Source organism: Dermacentor albipictus, chromosome 1 (assembly GCF_038994185.2).
Source record: "Dermacentor albipictus isolate Rhodes 1998 colony chromosome 1, USDA_Dalb.pri_finalv2, whole genome shotgun sequence".
NCBI classification, from domain to species: Eukaryota; Metazoa; Arthropoda; class Arachnida; order Ixodida; family Ixodidae; genus Dermacentor; species Dermacentor albipictus.
Genome location: NC_091821.1, coordinates 310,235,490 through 310,260,489, shown reverse-complemented (window position 1 = coordinate 310,260,489; position 25,000 = coordinate 310,235,490). Strand labels below are relative to the sequence as shown.

At 49.5% G+C, this 25,000-nt stretch overlaps 1 protein-coding gene across 3 annotated transcripts in view; it reads right to left on the bottom strand.

Moving 5' to 3' along the window:
* The window catches only part of LOC135907000 (uncharacterized), a 155,757-nt gene extending 131,141 nt beyond the window's left edge, over positions 1 to 24,616 (bottom strand). The window contains exon 1 of one of the 3 annotated variants that reach the window (XR_011511291.1): positions 24,039 to 24,612. Coding sequence is in view for 1 of the 3 variants with exons in the window: in XM_070531545.1 (XP_070387646.1) it covers positions 24,039 to 24,169 (131 nt within the window). In the remaining 2 variants the exon portion in view is untranslated. Of the gene's footprint in view, positions 1 to 24,038 lie in introns of all 3 variants that reach the window. The other 2 variants (XR_011511290.1, XM_070531545.1) reach the window with 2 other exon arrangements.
* Positions 24,617 to 25,000: the final 384 nt, after the last annotated feature.

Below are 25,000 nucleotides of genomic sequence, written 5' to 3'. Positions count from 1 at the left end.
TGCCCATATAAGCGAGAGACACGTCTGCAAACGATGTAACGTGGTGGTTATTCTGCGTACAGCGTTGCATCTACGCTTTCGCGCTTAGAGATAGTGACCTTTTCAAGCAGACGTGCTCGGAATCACCATTTCCTATTCCTTGCTCGTGTCCGGGACACTCCTGGCCACGAGAACTTCGCCTTCCCCTTACGACGAGTGACATCGCACCCTTGTCACTCTTCCTCCCTCTGCTCATTCCTTTTCCGGTTAAATGTGACACTCAGTGCAGCAACTAATCAGTTATATTAACTCATCAATTATGTTACTCATCATATACCCTGCCTTCTTCTTTTCTCTTTCCTCCTCCTACTCATCATATATTACTCATCAATTATATTAAACAACAGTCTCTAGAGAACAGCTCCCTCCCCACTGACTGGAGGATCGGGAGGGTGGTTCCGCTTCACAAGTCTGGTAATAAACACTCGCCTCTAAATTATCGCCCCCTTTCTCTAACTAGCATGCCATGTAAAATTTTAGAGCATATTCTATTTTCGAATCTTGTTTCTTTTCTTGAATCGAATTCATTTTTTTCGCCTTCACAACATGGTTTCCGCAAGACATTGTCGTGTGATACTCAACTCGTATGTTTCACTCACCGTCTTCATGCTATCCTCGATCGTTATTCTTTAGTTGACTGTATATTTTTAGATTTTTCAATGGCCTTCGATAAAGTATGCCATAATCTCCTTTTATATAAATTACAGTTACTAAATTTGGATTCCAAACTGCTTGCATGGCTTGAACGTTTTTTACTAAATCGTTCCCACTTTGTCTCTATTAATAACACTGACTCTCCTCCGAGTCCTGTTTCCTCAGGGGTACAACAAGGATCGGTGCTTGGCCCTCTCCTCTTTCTAATCTACATTAACGACTTACCTTGCTACGTCTCTTCCCATATCAACTTGTTTGCAGATGGCTGTGTAATATTTCGAGAAATAACTAGTCCTAACGATACTACTATTCTACAGTCTGATCTTGATGCTGTGTTCGCTTGGTGTAAGACTTGGTGCATGGAATTAAACACTAAAAAATGCAAAGGCATGCGTGTAACTAGATCTACTAATGCAAATGTTTCATATCATCTTGATAACCTTCCTTTGGAAGTAGTATAGTCGTATAGATATCTTGGCATCACTATATCCTCAAAACTAACCTGGAATGATCACATTGAATCCATTATCGCCAGCACCAACAAAACAGTTGCATATCTTCGCCGGAATTTCTCACGCGCTCCTCAGGCTCTTAACCTTTTACTCTATAAAACACTAATTCGTTCGAAGGTGGAATACACCGCCTCTGTTTGGGACCCTTTCCATGACAATCTAATCTACTCACTTGAAATGGTTCAAAATAACTCTGCACGTTTTTTTATGATTATGCTCGAACCGTAAGTGTGACTAATATGAAAGCGAGCCTTCAACTACCGTCACTAGTATCTCGCCGTGAGATTCATCGCTTGTGTCTTTTTCACCGCATCTTTCACCATCGTTCACTACACGATTTTATCTTTCCTCCCCAGTATGTATCATCACGCATTGACCACCGACATAAAGTAGCCGTTCCTTTTTGTACAACTTCTACTTTCCAGTATTCATTTTGTCTCAGGACTTGTGAGGAGTGGAACCATCTTCCTACCACTACTGCAGAAATTACAGAACATCAACGTTTCAAAAATGCTTTAACTAACAGTAACTAATTAGTTCTTTACCTCATGTTATTTTTCGTTGTTTCTTCTTGTTTGGTTGCGCTTACCTGTATCATCTAGTCATTTTACATTGTTTTGTAATTTGGTGATTTGTATTGTTTTGATTTGTTAATTAGATTGTTGTATTTGTATTGGTACATTATATAACTCCATGTATAAGTGTATCTTTTCACAGAAAAGTTTTTTTTTTTTTGCCACTCCCCTCTGCATGCTTCCGCCCTGAGGGTACAATAAATAAATAAATAAATAAATAAATAAATAAATAAATAAATAAATAAATAAATAAATAAATAAACTATAAATGTGGAGTCAGAACCGAATAAAATTTTGATTGGGATACCGCACATTTACTAGAAAAATTACCGCCGCCAAAAATTTGGTGCACGCATTAGCTACGATACGCCTGAATATTAACAGGGCCTTCATACTACATACAGACATTTATCGTACATTGTCATTTATAGACATAGTACATTGATACGGACATGCGTGCAACACAATGTTCTATTCACTTAGGAGCTGCATGCCAGAACACAAACACACACACACGCACACACACGTACGCACGCACACGCGCACACAAAAATTAGCCCTTTCCGCAACCTGCGTCCCGTTAACTTGCTTTATCGCTCAGTGACAAGTGAGCACCCGTCCCTCCGTCCCACGCTTTCAAGACACATCTAGGATTACACATCTCGTGTTCCTCACACTAGTACAGTAGTAGTAGACTAGTAGAGTGCTCGTTTTGCAGTGAAGGAAGACGAAGGTATACGTAGTAATCCGAGATGTCTCTTGAAAGCGTGGGACGAAAGGGGCGGGTGCTTCGCTTTTCACTGAAGCTGCTGTCTTCCTAGTGTGGCGCTGAAATGAAGAAAACATCGAATGATGCGGGAGCAAAGGCTTTGTTTAAGCCTGGCTGTTTAAGAAACGAAAAGCAGATATTTTTTGCACTTCAACCTTTCTGATGAAGCAAAGCAAAAAAGTAATTTTTTCTCGTCTAGGCGCTTCAAAAACATACGCCAACACATTTTGCGGACATGAAAGGTGATGCATTACTTGAACGCTTGCTATAATCATTGCTGGCTATTTGAATCTTGTCGTCAGGCTGTAAAGGGAGGCGTGTAGTCTTTTGGCACGACTGTCTGATATATATTTACGCGAGAACCGCGAATGATGGCAAAACAGTTAGAGGTTTTCCTTCAACAATAGCAACAGATATGGCAGGTATTTTTTGCGAAGTAAGCGCGCGCCAGCAAACACTCCGGTTTTCTCTGAGAAAGAGAGAGAGAAATGGCAATGAAAAGGTAGGGAGGTTAACCAATGACGTGCCCAGTTGGCTACCCTACACTAGGAAAGGGGAAATGGAAAGAATAGACAAGGAGAGACGAAAAAAAAACTTGGAGGACGCTTAAGCTTCGCCTGGAACGCGGTAGCGTTACCGGGCCCCGTTAATGCCGACACCGGTTATTCTGTGACACGGGGTCCGATAGCAAACGATGGTGGGCCCATTGCAGGGCACAGCAATGACTCATACCCCCGTAAGCAAGCAACACGGGGTTTGTGTTTGAGTTTCAGCGTAACAAAATGATGTTTTCTTGTATATCCAAATTACAATCCTACGCTATCGTGTCTGTACGTTGTGTGTAAGTTGGACTTCACGAATTTTCGGACGCCTTTTAGTTTGAGAAATTCAATTAGTTCAGTAACGCCTCTGCGCTACGCAGAGGGCTTGCGTGGTAGTTGTCTGGGGTGATTTTTTTTTTTTTCGAAGGCACAACGCCGCCGACGGCGGGTGCCGATAAATCATTTTGTGCGACACGGGGCCCTTAACGCTATCGCATTAATGAGAAAGAGTCAGTCACACATTAATATCAACTTGCACAAAGGTTCGTACAGTCCAGTAGCCTCCAAAAAGGTCAGAACGACTTTTGTAGCCTTTCGGACACAATAATGTATATATAGGCCATGGTCCCAGATGTTTTCCTCCGAGTGCAGTCTGTTATATAACAGGCAGAGTTTAGCTTGTAAAGTACGTCGTCGAGCGTCAAAGGATGGGCAGTGACACAGAAGGTGCTCTAGAGGTTCATTGCACCCACACAAATTGCACGCCGCACTGCTGGCCATTCCAATTAGGAATGAATAGGCGTTTGTAAATGCGAAGCCCAACCACACGCGGCAGAGCAAAGTTGCTTCGCGACGGGAGGGACCAGGTGGCAGGCGAAGTCGCAAGTTAGTGTCGAGAGAGTGCAGGTGGCAAAATGTCTAAGCTAGGAAAGCATATTCTCTATATGTTCCAGCCGTGTCAAGAAGGCGTGAACAATGTCCGCTCAAGGGTTGTAGTAGTACTGGCCTCTATTCACGACGAAGTCACGGCAACTTCACCCAAATGGCACAGCTAAGACGTATATAGAGGACATCAACAGCCATAGACGAGACACCTTGTGGCAAACAGCGCACAGGTAGTCATCTACGGGGGAACAAATGATAGTTCATTTCACCTGAAGTGCCACTCGGGTCATTTGCATTGCCGCGCCCGTTTTGTATGCGGAGGTTGGTGTTTGTAAACGTACAACGTAAGCGACTGAGAGGAAAGTCAGTACCACCCGCGTTGGCACATCGTTTCGGGTCGTCACGCTCCATCGCATCCGCGCGCAATGTTGACACAAACCAGGCGCGGCTGGTCTTCGATGAAAACGCCGACGCGCGTTGCAGAAGAAAAAAAAAGAAAAAACGCGCGCATCGTCGACCGATTCCTAAATCGCGGGGGCGAAACTCATCGATTTCCGGGCGGAAATTGTCCTCACTGCAAGCACATGTCCACACACACACGAGCGGATCCCGTATCCACGTATCCCCTAAGCCAAAACATACTCGCGCAGCAACGAGCCAACACGCCGACGCCGCGGAGGCGACGGCCCCGTCGTGGCTTTTAAAAACACCAATTTCCTATTGCGCTCACGTTGCTGAATTCTTAAGAAAAACAAACGCGTTCCGCGCATGACCGTGCTCACATGCTCGCTTACCGCGTCCAAGGCCAATCGCGCAACATGATCACCGTCGCGGGACAGAGCAAGCGTGACGCAACTGCAGCAGCTTTCATTTTGTGTGTGTGCACTTTGTTCGGTGGGCGCTGGTGCTTTCAATTAAACGGAGCGAGTTGGCGCGCTCTCATTAGGCACTCGAGGCCTACTCATCGCCATGTGTGTGTGCGTGTGCGTGTGCGTGTGTGTGTACGTGTGTGTGTGTGTGTGCGTGTGTGCGTGTGTGTGTGTGTGTGTGTGTGTGTGTGTGTGTGTGTGTGTGTGTGTGTGTGTGTGTGTGTGTGTGTGTGTGTGTGTTTAATGAAGTCGACGCTAAAGAACGGCAGTTGGGTCGCAGAGATGGCGACGTGTATATAAGGTTCGTGGAGAAATCGAGTCATATACAGACAGAGTCGCTTTCCCTGCAGATTCTTATAGCACGTCCTGAAAGTGGTTGGCTGCTTGGCATGCTTCATTTAAGGCGCTACACTCGTGTGCATAACAAAGCGGTCGACAATAGTATACGTTGTAAGACGACCTATGTATTGAAAGCGTGGGACGAAAGGGACTAGTGCTCAGCTGTCACTGAAACTGGTACCTTCCTAGTGTGGCGGGGAGCTACATTTCGCGGAGGTTATAGTTGGAACAGAAGGAAGATAGTTGGAACGCAGCTACGCGCACGTTTGCTTCTCACCATGCTGTGTACGTTTTTTTTTTCTTTTTGAACTCTCGGGGACCTGGAAGACCAACGACAACTCGTCGCCAGGGCCAAGAGGGCAGTCGAAGCCCGAGGGTTCCTGGACTAAGGAGTCTTCCCACCTTAGGGTGATACCCGTCCTCGCTTGGGATGCTGTTTCGTGCAATAAACGTTTCTTTCTCTTTCTCTCTGAAGTGTAATGAGCATTGAACAAAAAAGAACGAAACGACTCAGCCTCATTGAAAAAAACTCACGGTCACTTTAGCATACGCCAAAGAGGGTGAAGGCGAATACCTGCGTGTTCAAGAGACATTGATTAAATTACTTGACATTCTCATTCGATTGCGCTGTTACTTCTTATTACTTTTTTTCTCTCGCCCAAGGTCTTAGGTTTGACTACCTTAACTAACTATATTTATTAACTGTACCTTAAGTTCACCTTAACACCAAACGTCATGGCTTCGACTTCTACATAAACTCAAGGGTTCGGCTTTCACCGAACGCCGAGGGTTCGAGTGCCTAAATTAACCCTATCTCAATTAACTTCCTTTTTGGCATGATGAGCGGCACCGGAGCCAGCTGTGGAAGAAGACGACGACCAACGCGAGACCAGGCACACGCACGAAGGGCAGTATGGGAACGCTGGCATGATGAGCGGCACCGGAGCCAGCTGTGGAAGAAGAAGACGACCAACGCGAGACCAGTCACACGCGCGAGGGGCAGTATGGGAACGCTGGCATGATGAGCGGCACCGGAGCCAGCTGTGGAATAAGACGACGACCAACGCGAGACCAGTCACGCGCGCGAGGGGCAGTACGGGAACGCTGGCATGATGAGCGGCACCGGAGCCAGCTGTGGAAGAAGACGACGACCAACGCGAGACCAGTCACACGCGCGAGGGGCAGTATGGGAACGCTGGCATGATGAGCGGCACCGGAGCCAGCTGTGGAAGAAGAAGACGACCAACGCGAGACCAGTCACACGCGCGAGGGGCAGTATGGGAACGCTGGCATGATGAGCGGCACCGGAGCCAGCTGTGGAAGAAGACGACGACCAACGCGAGACCAGTCACCCGCGCGAGGGGCAGTATGGGAACGCTGGCATAATGAGCGGCACCGGAGCCAGCTGTGGAATAAGACGACGACCAACGCGAGACCAGTCACACGCACGAGGGGCAGTATGGGAACGCTGGCATGATGAGCGGCACCGGAGCCAGCTGTGGAAGAAGACGACGACCAACGCGAGACCTGTCACACGCGCGAGGGGCAGTATGGGAACGCTGGCATGATGAGCGGCACCGGAGCCAGCTGTGGAAGAAGAAGACGACCAACGCGAGACCAGTCACACGCGCGAGGGGCAGTATGGGAACGCTGGCATGATGAGCGGCACCGGAGCCAGCTGTGGAAGAAGACGACGACCAACGCGAGACCAGTCACACGCGCGAGGGGCAGTATGGGAACGCTGGCATGATGAGCGGCACCGGAGCCAGCTGTGGAATAAGACGACGACCAACGCGAGACCAGCCACACGCGCGAGGGGCAGTATGGGAACGCTGGCATGATGAGCGGCACCGGAGCCAGCTGTGGAATAAGACGACGACCAACGCGAGACCAGCCACACGCGCGAGGGGCAGTATGGGAACGCTGGCATGATGAGCGGCACCGGAGCCAGCTGTGGAAGAAGACGACGACCAACGCGAGACCAGTCACACGCGCGAGGGGCAGTATGGGAACGCTGGCATGATGAGCGGCACCGGAGCCAGCTGTGGAAGAAGAAGACGACCAACGCGAGACCAATCACACGCGCGAGGGGCAGTATGGGAACGCTGGCATGATGAGCGGCACCGGAGCCAGCTGTGGAAGAAGACGACGACCAACGCGAGACCAGTCACACGCGCGAGGGGCAGTATGGGAACGCTGGCATGATGAGCGGCACCGGAGCCAGCTGTGGAATAAGACGACGACCAACGCGAGACCAGTCACGCGCGCGAGGGGCAGTACGGGAACGCTGGCATGATGAGCGGCACCGGAGCCAGCTGTGGAATAAGACGACGACCAACGCGAGACCAGCCACACGCGCGAGGGGCAGTATGGGAACGCTGGCATGATGAGCGGCACCGGAGCTAGCTGTGGAAGAAGACGACGACGAACGCGAGAGCAGTCGCACGAGCGCGAGGAGCAGTATCGCAACGCTGGCATGATGTGCAGCACCGGAGCCAGCTACCAACAACTACGAACGCTCCAGCAGTGGCACGAGCGCGTGTCTTCCAAAAAGAGCTCATATGACTTTACCGTACGCTACGTTTCCAGACCACCGGGAGTGTTATACCTTTCTTACACGAGCGGCCTTAACCTTGGTAAACGTAACCGCGATTATGAGCCACTTAAGGCTTTCTTCTATGAGCCACTTAAGACTTTAAGGCTTAAGGTTTTCGCCTTAATAACGCTACAGAGCGAAATATGACAAAGCACAACATTAGAAAACAAGGCTGAATGTAATACCACAAAGCATGGTACGGCAAAACACCCACAAGGCCCCATTTTACGGCAGTGCTTTGTTTATTTGTGTTCGTATGTTTGTTCTTGCTCTCTTCGAATACCGTTAAGTGCCTCTGAACATAAGGAAAATAAGAAATTAATCTACCAAAGTGCGCTAAACAACATGCAGGACTTTTCGTAAGAAAACAGGAGAATAAGAAAATGATACCACGACATTACAGAGGTGGGAACGACTGTGCCGGATAATTGCAGCAGAATTTCGCCCAATTTCGGAGCTCATGCTTCGGCAGACGAGTATGTGCACGCTCACACAATAAGTAGAAACGCGCGAGCCACGCGTTTCTCTGCGCGGGTGTTGTGCCGGCGTCCCCGTGTGTCGTTTCAAGGCGGCGACACACGTGGTGCGTCGTCCGTGTACCACACATGCTCGGCTGGCGCATTGGGGACCCGTGCGTCTCGTGCCCATGTATGGGCAGCGTTTCACAACGGTAATGATTTACGACGCCAAAGGCAGTAATAGATTCTAACAGAAAACCCTGACATGTTCCTGTCTGGGATGCGCATGGTTGTTGCTGTTGGCTTTTGCAAGACGGGGCCAATGGGATTGCCCTCGTTGTGCACAAGCAGCTTTTCGTTCGCGTAAACAAACCGTGATGAAGACAGAATTCTACGTACTTTACGAGAAAGCGAACAACCTTTAATAGTGGGCGAAACTTAAGTGTAACTTTAACTTCGTAAAATTATCTGTACTTGTGTACGATAGCTACTAACCATACATGTATCTTGACAGAGAGAGAGAGAGAGAGGTTACAGTGAGAAGAAAGGAAAGAGACGTTGGCGGTGACAGAGTGTTTCTGGCCTGCAAGTCGTTACTGCCATAGGTCTCGTGTTTTGGACGCTGGGCGACATGATTTGCATCTTACCTGCATTGTTCGCCGGTACTTAACTATAAAGCCATTAAAATATTTGAAGCTTCGCATTCGACCTTAGCCAGAAATTGAGCAATGCTTTAACATATGGTAAGCCATAGCGCGAAATATTTTTAACACCTCGCCAATAAGGTCTCTTCGTGTAGCTCATTTATTCCCGTTGTTGTTTTCTTGATTCTTTTTATATTTCCTGTCGCCTACTGAGAACCAACGGTTAGTTAAATATCATGGCTCACTGTCCGTCAGTCTGTTATGCAGCCATAAATTACTCGCTAGAAGACTGCCTACTCCGCGTCTCGGAAGAATGGCGTTCAGCCAGAGTTCTGTGGCCTTCCGTAGACCGACAAAGCCACGTGAATGGTATTCACGCGACTTTTACATTTGCATCTGCCACGCGTGCGGCGACTCGGTAACCACGGAGTCACGCGCCCTGGCTTGCTCAATTCTCACCGCGCTTTCAAGGAACGGAAACCGTAAGCCAACGTGCGAGACACCGCCGTAGACAAGATGTCTCGCTCGCGTCGCAATGTTTACACAATCTGAATTTCTTGGGCAACACCAGCGGGCGGTTAATGAGTCAAAGTACTGCGCGTTCTCGTGATACTTTCTTTTATACCGAGAAAGAAAACACGATCAAGACAGACAGACGTTGGCCGCAGCCACGATGCGTTTCTCTTACTGAGTCCAGTGGACTCCGGATTAACAAACTCGTCTAAACAAACGCGGGATTAGCGGAACGAAGGTGCGGACCGCGGTTCCCACTTCGGGCCTCTTCAGCTGACAGCCGCTTGCACGGCACACTTGCTATACTCACATCTCACGCGGTGAAGCGCTGCACAGAATGGTGCCGATATCGCTTTTTATTGCGATTATATATTATTCGCTTATTGCGACTAATGCCAATAGCACCAAAACGTGGTTTCTCGCTGCGGCAGTGGCGTCATAAGAGTGGTTAATCGCACCGGGAGGAGAAACCTTCAAAAGAGAAACTTTCAAAATGAGCAATAGTCCAGTGAAGATTACTTCGACAGCGATTTCCCGAGCGGGTTATTCCATGACGAAAGAAAACGGCGATAGAAAAAGGGGTCGCTCCTTAATTTTACTAGCAGATTTACTATAGTGTGTGGCTGACTCTTAGACGGTGGGGGCGATTTCTCAAGAAGACACGGCTGCTTTAATTCAGATTGTATCTTGTAAGTAAACTATACGTGACTCATTATAAGGTGAACTGCGACCGGCCCTATCCTGACAGGTGCGTGAGTCAGATACAGTATACGGAAGCCCGCGTGCGTCAGCCGGACACCCAGTTGGGTGGGCGGTCTCGGCCCGGCAATCCATACGTTTCCCAGAACAGACGAAACGTTAAAGTGTGACATATTGCAATGTGTTCGCGATATACCGGGTGTTTATGTGATGATATTAAGTAATCTTTAAAAATCACATGTGCCAAAAATAGCACAATTCTAATCCTTGACATGTATTGCATAAATAGGTGGACATCATTTGCACAAGAAATCGCAATGCACAATTGACTAATTAACATAAAATATCTCATTAAGCTTTTAACCATTTACGTTGCGCCACGCACTGCAATTAAACAAATCATAGCCAGAGAGATCGCAAGGTGGATTCAATTGGAACCAATTATCAGGGTGAAACCACTTCCGAGATATCAATTCCTGTACTTCGCGAAGAAATACATTGGCGGTCTAGTCACTTTCGCGCTTCATTGCATAAAATGCTGCTTTGTTAAAAAAAGTATGTAAAACGACAGTGATATTTTACTGCATGTTTGATGGCGTATTTCTCGATAATGATGTCATCCACATAATTTCCTTTAAGTGAATACTCCTTGCAGGCTCACCGGCTACAATATGTAAATTTCAATGCATCCCGTAAGGCAACTGGTTAAAAGTTTGCTTAGTGAACTTGTGTTAATTAGTCTCGTGCATAATTTCTCGTCATAATAATGCCCACCTCTTCGAGTAGATCAGCTAAAGGAATAGAATTGTGCTATCCGTGGCAGGCGATCTTTAAAATTATTCAATGCCTTCGTAGAAACACCTGGCATAACCAAAAGCAAGTTTGCCCAGCGTGGCAGAAGCGGCGACAGTTAAGGTGATATCGGCATAAAAGCAAACGCGAACAAGTCGAAAACGGCTATAGTGCACTGTTGCGTTTCCAAGTTCGACTGGGCGTTTCTAACCGCGGTTTAAGTTAAGCTCCAAGACGTAAAACTGCGACAATCATCGCTAGTAACCCTCTTCGGAGGGATTGCATGTCGCATCTGAATGCAATTACGAGTACTGCGCAGGTGTTTTGGTCAGCTTGTTTTTTTTCCTGGTTCGCGTTAGAATTAATGTACACAGTCCGCGCGATCTTCATGTGGGGCTTCGGACAGCTTTCAATCAAGCTACCATATCCAACAAGGCGGAAAAGAGGGGGTGACGGGTGGGGCTGCGTAGCAGTGAGAAGTTTAAATGACCCATATATATATATATATAAATATATATATATATATATATATATATATATATATATATATATATATATATATATATATATATATATATATATATATATATATATATATATATATATATATATATATATATATATATATTGAGAAAAGGTTTATTGGCGGCTCCTAATGTAACGGCACAGCAACCGGGAACGGCGAAGCAGCCCGAAGCACTGTCCAAACGGACGCCAGCAATCAACAGCGCGAGCCGAGACGAGCCGCGCGTTGGCAATGCGGCTGTGCCGCGAGGCGCGTCTTCTTCTTCACAATCTCCCCCCGGATAAAAAGAGCCATCCTGGCGCCTTAAGAATCGGGAGGCAGAGGGTCGTGGTAGGGCTTGAGACGCGAGACGTGGACAATGTCACGTCCACGCCGGCGCAAGTCTTCAGGTGGTGACAGGGGCTCAATGAGAAAATTCACCGGGGATGTTTGCTCCAAGACTCGGTAAGGCCCGTCGAATTTTGGGACGAGTTTCGAGGAAAGCCCCGGCGTTTGGAAAGGGACCGACAACCACACAAGAACGCCTGGAGCGTAGGTCGTGCTTGGATGCGTGTCGAGGCGGTTTTCTTTCTGGCGCTGCTGTTGCTCTGCCGTAAATGAGCGCGCTAGCTGGCGGCATTCTTCGGCTTGTCGGGCGACGTCGGAAACAGGTAGACACTCGGAGGCGTCAGGACGGTATGGAAGGAGCGTGTCGATGGTATGCGTAGGCTCGCGGCCATACAGGAGGAAGAAAGGTGAAAATCCCGTAGTGGCCTGGATCGCAGTGTTGTACGCGAACGTGATGAATGGAAGGATGCGGTCCCAGTTACCATGATCAGACGCCACGTACATAGAGAGCATATCACCAAGTGTGCGGTTAAATCGCTCTGTGAGCCCGTTAGTCTGTGGATGGTATGCCGTGCTTGTCCGATGAATAATATGGCATTCCGAAAGCAAACTTTCGACGACTTCGGAGAGGAAGGCGCGACCGCGATCGCTGAGGAGTTCCCGAGGTGCGCCGTGTCGAAGCACGAAGCGATGTAGGACGAAAGAGGCTACATCCCGCGCTGTAGCACTTGGTAAAGCAGCAGTTTCGGCGTAGCGTGTCAAATGATCAATAGCAACGACGATCCACCGATTGCCGTCTGGTGTCATAGGAAGGTGGCCGTATAGGTCGATGCCGACGCGATCGAAGGGTGTGGCAGGGCACGGGAGCGGCTGCAAGGCACCAGATGGGCGTAAAGGCGGCGATTTGCGGCGTTGACAGTCAAGACAGCACCGAACAAACTTGTGTACAAAATTGTACATGCCGCGCCAGTAGTAGCGGTGGCGAATGCGTTCGTACGTCTTGAAGACTCCGGCATGGCCACACTGCGGATCGTTGTGGAAAGCGGCACATATTTGAGACCTTAAGCTGCGGGGAACCACCAGAAGCCACCGACGACCATCAGGAGTGTAATTGCGACGGTGCAGCAGCTGGTCACGAATGGCAAAATGAACTGCTTGGCGTCGGAGGGTTCGGGATACAGGGATGGTCGACGATCCAGAAAGATAGTCGAAAAGAGAAGCGACCCACGGGTCACGACGTTGTGCGGTTGCAAAGGAGTCCATGTCGAGAGATGACACGGAATGTGCGGAACTTGTTGCGCAGGCCGAGTCTGGAGGTAAAGGTGAACGAGACAAGGCATCTGCGTCGGAGTGTGTGCGTCCACTGCGGTAGACGACGCGAATATCGTACTCCTGGATGCGTAGTGCCCAACGGGCTTGGCGGCCAGTGGGATCTTTCAAGTTGGCGAGCCAACAAAGCGCATGGTGATCTGTGACCAAGTCGAATGGGCGCCCGTACAGATATGGTCGGAACTTGCCAAGTGCCCATACTAAAGCCAAGCACTCTTTTTCGGTCACGCTGTAATTGGCCTCAGGCTTCGTCAGTGTGCGACTCGCATAGGCGACTACATATTCGGGGTAGCCCTCCTTTCGTTGGGCGAGTACGGCGCCGAGACCGACCCCGCTGGCATCTGTATGTACTTCAGTTGCAGCTGACGGGTCGAAATGGCGAAGAATAGGTGGGGAGATGAGAAGACGACGCAGCGTAGCAAAGGCGGAGTCACATGCAGGGGACCAGCAGGAGAGGGCGGCGTCACCGCGTAGAAGCTGAGTCAATGGCGCCATGATCGATGCGAAATTTCGAACAAAGCGCCGGAAATATGAGCATAGGCCCACGAAGCTTCGAAGTTCTTTGATAGTCTGAGGCTTCGGAAACTCAGCGACTGCTCGAAGTTTTGCAGGATCGGGTAGAACGCCATGCTTGGACACAACGTGGCCTAAAATGGCGAGCTCTCGTGCGGCGAAGCGGCACTTCTTGAGGTTGAGTTGAAGGCCAGCGTTCGTTAGACAGGTCAAAACTTGTCTAAGGCGGAGCAGGTGAGTAGGAAAATCAGGCGAGAAAACCACGACATCGTCGAGGTAACACAGACATATAGACCACTTGAGGCCACGCAGAGTGTTGTCCATGAGTCGTTCAAAGGTGGCAGGGGCGTTACAAAGCCCGAAAGGCATCACCTTAAATTCATATAAACCGTCAGGTGTAATGAACGCGGTTTTCTGGCGATCGGCCGCAGCCATGGGGACCTGCCAGTACCCTGAACGCAAGTCAAGGGACGAGAAAAATTCTGCGCCCTGAAGACTGTCGAGGGCGTCATCGATGCGCGGCAAAGGATAGACGTCTTTGCGCGTTACCTTATTTAACCGACGGTAGTCGACGCAAAAGCGAATAGACCCGTCCTTCTTGCGAACGAGAACGACAGGAGATGCCCAGGGACTGTGCGAAGGTTGAATAACATCACGGCGCAGCATATCTTCGACTTGGGTGGTAATGACACGACGCTCTTCGGCAGAGACGCGATACGGTCGTTGACGTAACGGCTGATGTGAACCGGTGTCAATGTAGTGTCGCACTTCCGACGTGCGGCCCAGGTGAGGTTGTGAAACGTCGAATGAACTTCTAAAGTTGTGCAGGAGATCAAGAAGGGCGGCGCGTTCGGCAGGTGTGAGGGTATCGGCGATGGCATGCGAGAACGCAACCCTGGACGTTTCTTCAAGCGCGGACATCGAAGATGCTTGGCCGGGGTCGACGTCAAAAGAGTCTCCAGGGACGTCAACCAAAGACGAAGAGTCGAGGAGTTCCACGAAGCCAAGGCATTCACCAACGAGCAACGTAAGAGGCGCACAGAGGGGATTGTAAAAGTAGAAATTGCTGCAGCCGCCAGCCATGTCAAGCGTCGCGAAGGGTAGTGGGAGAGATTTACGGCTCATGAAGACGTCGGACGGCGTGAAGAGGACCGTTGCATCAGCGATGGCATCGCAAAAGACGGGGACGAGGGCGAAGGAGCCAGGTGGAATATCTGTGTCCTCGCGCACGGTAAGTTTAGAAGGGCGGTCGCAATCTTCGTCCAAGGGTGCGTCACAAGGGGAAAATTCAACTTCGGCGCGTGCGCAGTCGATCACGGCTTTATGACTGGATAAGAAGTCCCATCCGAGGATGACGTCATGCGAGCAGGTGGGAAGAACAATACACTCGACGATGTAAACAATGCCGTGAATAAGCACACGTACAGTACAGGCTGCGTGCGGAGTGACGGGCTGCGCGCTTGCCGTACGAAGCGACAGTCCAGAAAGCGGCGTGGTCACCTTGCGCAGCGAACGGCACAGTTTGGCGGCTATCACAGAAACGGCTGCGCCGGTATCCACAAGAGCGAATGTAGGAACACCTTCTACACAAATTTCGACCACGTTAGCAGGAGAGGCGCGAGGACTTTGACAGTTCGAATGGGGCGCAGTTCTTGCCTCTTGAACTGCGACGTTCAGTTTTCCTGGTCAGGTGGTGCGGGTCGCCGACGCATTGGGGAGAGCGAGCGTCGGCGAGGGGATGGCGAGCGACGCGAAGGAAATTCTGGGATGTCAGCACGAGCATACGGTTGGGGGGAAGGAGCGGCGTATTGGCGAAATGGCTGGCTGCCGTACTGGAAGGGCCGCGAGGCGTCGCCGAACGCTTGAGGACGACGGCGGCAATATCGGGCGACGTGTCCGGGAGTGCAGCAAGAATAACAGATGGGTCGCTTGTCAGGTGTCCGCCAAGGATTAGCTCGCGGTGCGGTCCAAGATGTAGCATGGGCTTCCGGTGGCAGCGGTTGGGACTGGGTCGTGAAAGACGCCGGTGGAGGCCTGCGTACTGCCTGGGCATACGTAAGAGGCGCGGCCACAGGCAGGACTGGCTGCGCATAGGTGAGAGGCGTGGCGACAGGCTGCACTGCCCGCGTAGAGTTGAGATTCACGGCTGCAGGCGGCTGATGTGGTGCGGAAGGGACAACGTGGGCGACCTCTTCGGAAATGAGGGTGCGGAGCGTGTTTGGAAGACGGGAGGTGGGCTCCTGAGTGAAGGGGACTAAAGAAAGTTGGCGAGCAACTTCCTCACGCACAAAGTCCTTGACCCGCTGAAAGAATGAGGATGGGTCGTACATGTTGTCAAGGCTCGCCAACAAGTCGTCGCTTCCCAAAGGACGCCGAGTCGAAGCGCGTTGCTTCCTCAACTCATCGTAACTTTGGCACAGGCTGACAACTTCAGACACAGTGCGCGGATTCCTGGCTAGGAGCATCTGGAATGCGCCGTCATCGATGCCTTTCAGTATATGGCGAATTCGCTCAGCTTCTGGCATTGCGGCGTTGACTCGTTTACAAAAGTCCACGACGTCTTCTATGTAGCTTGTGAACGTTTCCGCCGTCTGCTGTGCTCGGGCGCGCAAGCGCTGTTCGGCACGGAGCTTGCGAACAGCGGGTCGGCCGAACACTTCCGTAAAGGTTGTCTTGAAGACTGACCATGTGGGCACGTCACTTTCGTGGTTGTGAAACCACAGTTGGGCAACACCAGCCAGATAAAAGATGACGTGAGTTAACTTGGCGGGATCATCCCACTTGTTGTGTGCGCTCACCCGTTCATACGACGCAAACCAGTCTTCTACGTCTTCGTCGTCTGCACCGCTGAAGACCTTGGGGTCCCGTTGTCGTGGAACGCCGGTGCAGGTGACGGACTGTGGCGTCGGTGCCGTTTGGGAGGAGCTGTCGGTCATGGCGGGTGGTAGCGTTCGTGATCTCAGCTCCAGGGTTTCAAGCGACGGGGTTTGAGTCCCAGCACCTCCACCAATTGAGAAAAAGGTTTATTGGCGGCTCCTAATGTAACGGCACAGCAACCGGGAACGGCGAAGCAGCCCGAAGCACTGTCCAAACGGACGCCAGCAATCAACAGCGCGAGCCGAGCCGCGCGTTGGCAATGCGGCTGTGCCGCGAGGCGCGTCTTCTTCTTCACATATATATATATATATATATATATATATATATATATATATATATATATATATATATATATATATATATATATATATATATATATATATATATATATATATATATATATATATATCCTCAGGACCAGCCTCCTAGCTTATCTATCCAATGTTTTAGCATCCAGAGAAAACAGCTTAGCTTGCCTCCATATTAGATTTTTTTTGGTGTGGTAGTTATTTTTAAGAGGGCCTCGCCAACCCATGAGCTGACTATTTCTGCGTCATTGCGTTATCTGGCTATAGAGTGAACTTGATAAGAGGGTTGTTTGACGACACGCCTACTGTTTGTTCCCGCTGAAGTATACGATGTCATAGCCTCTTCCTCGAGCTGCCAGTGAGTTACGTAGAGACAAGAATGCCTCTGCATAGCCTTAACTTCTTGTCTGTTTGAGGGGACATGTTGCTCCCGTGGAGATGAGTTCGAGCGTTCGCACTCTGACTCATGACTACGTGGCCCGGTTTGTCCGAACGACAGCTTCCGGTGCAGTCCCTGTAAAGGAGTGAATGAGCGGTGCAGGTCGATGGCCCCGAAGCAATCTGCTGGCAGTACGCGTCAGTGCACCGGAAATGAAAGTGTGAGGAGGCAGACTCCCAGAAAAAAAAACGGGCTTTTAGCCCGAGTTCCAAGTATTTAGTGTGTTTTACTAGTGTTTCGGATGTTGCAATAGTGATGAAGCGCATTATCCAGTGATGTTTGAGTGACAAAGCAAAGAGAAACATTCAGGCAGATTATTTGAAGAAAAACCGAGAAAGGCATATATACCAGCCTAAGCAGGTTGGCCCTGGCCAGCTACCCTGCACTGGAAACGGGCAATAGGAAAGGAGTGGCAATAATGATAAGAGTGTGCGAATACGCAAACACATAACGCTGCGTCATTGCTAAAGACGCGTGTACTCCGTGATGAAGCAGCATAATTAAGATGGTGTTAACATGGTTGTCCAGGTCACCTTTTTCGAGCCACTCAGATTGATAAAATGTAGACTAATGATAGCATCGAAATTTAGTATTGCTGACATCATGCAGTTGATTGTATACCTGCGCTTTGATGCTTCTGACCACAGCTTGTGTTGTGTGGCTTGATCGTATACGATCAAAACAGAAACTTGGAGCAGAATTTACGTCAGCCTAAAAACAAAGTCGGTGGAAATATAGCCTCTGATCAGCGACAAAGAATGCATATGAATTCGTGTCTTGTTCGCAGTGTTTTATGCTCCCTAAGATTGTCTACGTGCCACATGGTTGCCGTTTGTTCCACGTTTTCACTGTGCCATTGAGGCTGTTTCAAAAGAAAGAAATTATGTTTGTTTTTTTCCACTGAGAACTCTAAGCGAACGGAAACAATCTCATGTGGTTATCGCACTTTCGAAGAGCTCTCAGACGCGGCCACCCAATATAACTCCAAAGAATAAGACGTCAAGCCACCGCGGCGCAGATGAGGTAACAGTAACACCAGTAACACGCGATCGCGTGGCCGAGATCAGCACTTGCTGATAACCGCAAGTACCATCCGTGAGGGCAGGGGCTTACGCTGCAGAGGCTTCGCTGTCGTTCGTCTTCTGGCGGCGTCTGTCTAACTATATAAGTTGTGCTCATCGCGCACGGCAGCTCGGTCACGGCGCGCTGGTGGAATGCCAATGGCGCGAACATTGCGCGTGTGCTGCGTCATCGGCGAGTGTCGCTGCAACGGAATCGAGCCGTCGCACGCGAAGACCGCGACCTCACGCTGTTATCCACACAGACGCTGCTCGGATCCGTGTGTACGGTGCTCCGTGCTCCTGCCATTACGAGTATGGCCTTTCTCTCTAAATAAGTTTGTCTCTCCTATGTAAATAAACCCTCTGTTCGGTTCCTCCAACTTCTCGACCTTGTACTCATCACGAAAGAAGCAACCTTCGTCGAGAAGGCTTGAACGACAGCGTGGGCCCACTAAGCCTCCGTGTGACGCCCCGGTAGCGCAGGCCAGCTACCCGTTTCGAGACGAACCGGCAGCGTACGCTAGAGCGCGACCCTCAGTGTGACTCCAGAGACCGAGACCACGACCCCAAATCCAACAGACCACAGTGTTAAGTGAGGCAAACGTGAACGCATGCCCGAAAGTGCTCGACCAAGAATACGACCCCGGAAAACGGCCGTCTGACTTTTGATTGCACACGCTCGCATTCTCTACGCTCGCGTAAAGGGCCGCTGGTCATGAGTAGACGGTGCGAACACTTTATAGCCTTACGCTAGCGTGTTGCTATTAACGTAGTTTCTTTCGTTGCACATCATTCTACGCTTTATTTAATCGCTCATGGGGCTTCAGCCCCTACCTCCCCCCCCGGAATTTTTTTCGTTCTGTTATGCACCGCCGAACATCAGTCACGGTTCGTTTCACACCATAATTCATGAAGACTTTGAACCACCGCCAGAAGACGGGGAGGTTCGACGCTGCCTTAAGTCATCTGATCCGGTACCACAATGAGTGTGACAACTTCTTGTCTGCAATTGTGACCGGGGTTGAATCATGGTGCCACTACTACAAGCCTGAAACAGGACGGCAAAGCTTAGAGTGGAACCATTCGAATTCATCACCCTCAAAGAAAGCAAAGGCCGTCATTTCCGCCGGAAAAGTGTTGTTGACTTCTTCTCGATCGTCAGGGGCCATTACTGGTTGAACTTACTAAACATGGAGGGACTATCAATCGTTTGGGATATTGTGAAACGCCGGATCGGCTGCGTGTCGCAATCAAGAACAAACAACGTGGAAAATTGACGAATAGGGTGATCTTGCTCCACAACAATGCCTGTCCCCACGTCGCTGATCTGGTTAGCACAAAACTGGCAAAGTTCAAGTGGGAAAGGCTGAAACATCCGCCATACGGCCCAAAGCTGCCGCCTTGCGATTCCACATTTTGGGGCACTTGAAGAAAGAGCTCAAGTGAACCAGATTCGCGTCGGACGATGACGTGAAAGAGGAGTATTATGAGACGGGAATCATGCGACTCTTTAGTCTGCGGGACAAACGTCTAAATGCTCATGGAAACTACTTTTAAATAAAGTACCTCGTTTGTCATATATTGGCATTTGCTCACTTTCATTTGACTTGCCCTCGTATATATTGCAGAACTTCTGCTTTTTATATGTGTTCTCTGTTGCGACTATAGTTTCAGTGTAATTACTCCCAATACACGACCTGCGACAGCTGCTCCTGCGCAATACATTGGAAAAAAGGACAGCGTCATTGAGATGTTTTCCTGGCCGTTGCATATGTACAAAAATGTAAAGAAGGTTCTTGACTGACAAAGTTTAATTGACATATTTGTTCTCAACTTGTTCATTTCAGGGCCTTTACATTTTTCATGTCAGTGGCATACCCTGCTTTGGCGGTTTCGTACTGATATAGTTCTAAAGTTAGCGTGGCATTTGCTTTACTTATTAAATATACAGAAAACATCGAAGCATTGGTATCAGTTATGTCGGGCACAATTTTTCGGGACATACGAGTATATACTTTTATGAAATTAACATATTTTACATGCCTTGACAGTGCATAGCGTTTAAGAATTCGTTTGCAGCACCTTTGTCAGTGACAATGCAGTTACTATTCATGTAGTTGATCCCTTGACAAATGTTGTAAGGAAAAGGCCGAGCCGCAACGTGAGCCCCCCCCCCCCCCCCCCCGTTCGAACGAAATTTCTGGATACGCTGCTGAGTGGGGCCCTGGGCTAGGGATTCCATTCGCTTTTTTTTTTTTCCTTTCCTCAATAAAGCTTTACGCTCTCTGTTTTCTCAAGCGGTGTCAAGTTTTGACAACCAGTGAGTGCTATTCTAGCTATGGAGAGTCCTTTTTTTTTAGATTAATTTTTACAAAACTGAATTTCGTGCTTTCAGCGAGCCTCGGTACTTGCGAAAAGGGACGGGATCTGTAATGGGTGGTGACACACAACGCAACCATGCCGAGGTGAAGAATAACGCAGAGCGAAGCGCATTAGTAGAAAGCGCAATGGCAATGCTCCTTTCGGCAACGAGGACTTGCCGTGACAGATGCGGCTATGGGAGCGCGTAACAGGTAAGCGAACACGCGCCCACCGGCCACTGGTTCGCAAAGACGGCCTCGTCGACGACTGCGTGCGCGGAACCCGAGCAGCCCCCGAGCCGGCCTTCCGCGTGACCGGCCCACGCCCCTTCCGCGCCGTCTGCCTCCGCAAGGTGGCGTCACCTCGCTTTTGCACCGTCCCCCGTCTTAGCCTTGGCTGCACGGGCACGGCATCATAATGGATTCGCGACGCTATTCTCGGAAGCTAGCAGCATTCTGGCCGTACATGACTCATCCGCGTTAGCCTCCATCTCCCAGTCAATGAGGCGCCCATTTTTGAGCGTAAAACAGCGGATGCCGTTTGCTAAAGTCCGTGTAATTTCAGTATCAGAGGCAGTGGCATAAATTTCTATCCTCGCACAGGTCATTTGTTCCAGCATTTCCCGATAATTGAGAACAGTCGCCACGTTTTCATCTGGCGCAGTGGCACAGTGGCTAAGGCGGTGCGCTGCTAAGCCCGAGGGCGTGGGATCAAATCCCGACCGCGGCAAAAAACTTGCTAGAAAACAAATTCACAGACTTCTCAACGCAAACATTTCTATTCTTATTAAGGAACCCAAGTAGTCCGTGGTCGGGATCGCGCCTGCTTCTTCGCACATAGTATCCGAAACACAAATATTCACCATGATTTCAAGCTGCAGAACTTCAAGAGAGAAACCATATAGACGGGAAAGCCGTTCTGCGAACTTCTGCTAGCCTAGCGTCTTTCCCGTCTGCCCGATTTCTTCCTCCTAAGCTTCCTTGCTGCTGCGTTAATCGGTCAACCAACTTGCCCGTCTTTCGGTTTTAAATACTCACACGCACGCAAGAAGTATCATCTATTCCCTTGACGTCGTTGCGAACAGGAGCCCGCCTGCTATGGCGTCCTTCTTTTCCACTCGACTGACATAGTCGTACGGCGCCATTGTGGGAATTCTCGATGCAAGGCACGGTGCAAAAGGAGAGCGAGAAAAATACAAGCATGCGCACACAACGCGAGCCGACCACAGACGTCATCGCGCTGAGACACTCGGGCAACCCAAGTCGAGTTCGACTCGTTTGGCGCGTAACACGGCTATGGCGCAGCTAGTCGGACGAGCAAACAAAATAAGGAAAATTGAAAACCTGCATGTCTTCATAGCTGCCAATAGTGCCGCCGTCCGTTTAAAACTTCCCAGTCGCGACGCTGTTTATTTTTGTACATTATTTGTTTGTTTGTTTTTTTCTTCTTTCGTTTGCGCCGAGCACATAACTCTCGGCGGTGACAGTGCTGCTTCATTCGTCATCTGCTCTTTGCAATTCATCGCGAACTGTCCGTACTGACGTCACATTGACCGTTTTTTTTTTTCGCGAGTTTTTAAGGTGAAACACAGAAGTCTCAGTGCGACATTTTATAACAAGGAGGAGTTTGACTTCTACATGCCCCAAGTTTGTGTTGAAACTGATTTCGTTCCGGCATTCCTTCAGCTTAATATGCGTTCACTTTCGCAGTGTTACTTTTGTTATACAAGCATTGAGAAACAAACTTTGATGTCCTTGCGCGTATATAGAAATGAATATCTCGCTTATGCTTGAACTTCTATAGAATTTTACAAACAGCATACTTCCTTTTTAACGGAAGCTTCATGAAATTCAGTTTTTACCAGGGTCTAAGGTCGAGTGGGCAGAATCAGGTAAATGGGAATGTCGCGCTAGCATATGCAAAAGCGGTACAGTAACTGAAGCTACCGGTAAACAGGCTACATTAGACGATCTACTGCACAAGGTTTCTTGCTTTCTTCTGCAAGAACCCGCCGTGGTTGCTCAGTGGCTATGGTGTTAGGCTGCTGAGCACAAGATCGCGGGATCGAATCCCGGCCACGGCGGCCGCATTTCGATGGTGGCGAAATGCGAAAACACCCGTGTACTTAGGTTTACGTGCACGTTAAAGAACCCCAAGTGGTCAAAATTTCCGGAGTCCTCCACTACGGCGTGCCTCATAATCAGAAACTGGTTTTGGCACGTAAAACCCCATAATTTTTTTTCTTCTGCATGATCTGTTTCCGATCTATGTTTCCTTTCTATACCTTAATCCTGATGGAGACTTACTGCGCGAGAGGTAAATGTGTCATGCCGTCAGCCAACGGCGTAGGTTGCCATTGCTGTATGTGTGCTAATATGTGCGCCATACAACTCTCAGCGACGATTTCCACCACGGACGCATTAAGACTGCATGCCTATAGAAGCAACATCTCCATGCGCTGTGCGTGTGTGAAATCTCTTGTCGTCGTCCACTGAGTTAGGATAAGTGCGCCACATGATATAATTCTTGTCCAAGCAGACTTCAATTCCCTGTCCTACTTTAACCGCACTGTCCCTGCAAATTGACTGCTCTCGCCAAAACTCCTTATTTCCAGATGCCAACAATCGCGACGTTTCTTTTCACTTGACGCTTTACTCTCATGAATGCGATCAAATGACGTTTATTTACGCACAGTGAATGTTCCTGCCTCTAGTTCATTTCTCTTAATTTCGACAAGAATCTGAACATCCCGCCCACTATCCAAACCGCCTTATTTTTTTACGCACAGACAGCACCGAACAAAGTTGTTGAACGAATAATAATATTAATAATATATGGGGTTTTACGCGCCAAAACCACTTTCTGATTATGAGGCACGCCGTAGTGGAGGACTCCGGAAATTTAGACCACCTGGGATTCTTTAACGTGCACCTAAATCTAAGTACACAGGTGTTTTCGCATTTCGCCCCCATCGAAATGCGGCCGCCGTGGCCGGGATGAGTCGATCCCGCGATCTTGTGCTCAGCAGCCTAACACCATAGCCACTGAGCAACCACGGCGGGTCTTGTTGAACGAGTACCTGGTTCAATGCATCCGTGTAAAATAAATCTACTTTACATGTAGCATCCTACGGTCCCCCCCCCCCCTCCGAACAAGTTCACAATAAGCGTCGTCAGGAAAAAAAGATGGCAACTAAGCAGTCGCTCATAATAAGCTCCTACCCCATTTTCTCGACTCGATCAGGTGTCCTCGCAGGACTGAAAAATGATAAAGCTTGCCGAACTCAAGTATGGATTCGTTCTAGGAAAACCACACAAGAGACTGCAATATTGGGGGGCAGAAAGCACTGCTCTGCCATGTCAGCACCGATGTCATAGCGTAACGCGCGAAACTGGAAAGCCGCCTCCATACCTTGCGTCGATGATGAAACAAGTGCACCGGGAGTCACCGTCGAACAGGCAGCCTCCGACTGACGGCAAACGGGGCGCACGTCCACCATTCATGTTCACTGAGGACGTGGCGTTTAGCACGGGCGCCGTCATCTGCTTGTTTTGGCTCTGTATAGTCGGCTCATTCTCCGTCAACTTAGCGCTGAATTTGGCACATACATGTCCATCCAGTCCGTCTATCGGCTGCAGCCTCTTATTCGCAGCATCGAACCTTGACCGCGCCGCTCACGTCCCACACTGCGTCACAATAACAACCCGAACATTGCCGAAAAAGTCGTCTGGTCGCCAACGCTCAACGGCTATTTTGGCATGCCCCTGTTTAAGGCAGTACGCGCATCGCTTCTTTGCGTGTAAAACGATAAAAACCAAGATGCACAAGCGCATGCCACGAAGAAGAAAAATAAGGGGGAAGGGGAGGGGCAGAGCAATGGGACCCAATCTGTTGGTTGGTTGCGTGAATGAAGCAGTGGACAAACTTCGCAGACTTTCGGTTAACTGTATATAGCACGACGAATGCGTCTTTCCGTGACAGCTAGGGTGGTTAGAGCACTTCGTTACTGCTACCAAGGTACTACTACGCTTGTGGCAGTATACCGTCAGCTCCGTCTGCTGATAACCATCGGCGCTAAAAAGCAGGCGGCCGTCTGCAGCCCCGTTAGCCACGTCTATATACTGTGCAGGACATGACTCGTGGTTTTGGCAGTCGCTGGCTCGATCTTATGGTGCGGACAAGAACCGATGACGCAGCTAAGAGTGCTAGCCGGTGACAAGTGCTCCGTCATCGATGTCTGCCCGTACTCGAGCATCAATCCAGCGCCCGTTAAAACTACGACTAATGCCTTTCTCAAACGAAAGGAACAGGCCTCTTGTTACTCTGGCCCGGCTGCTCGAGACGGGGGGAATTGATAGAGCCGCTCTGGATTG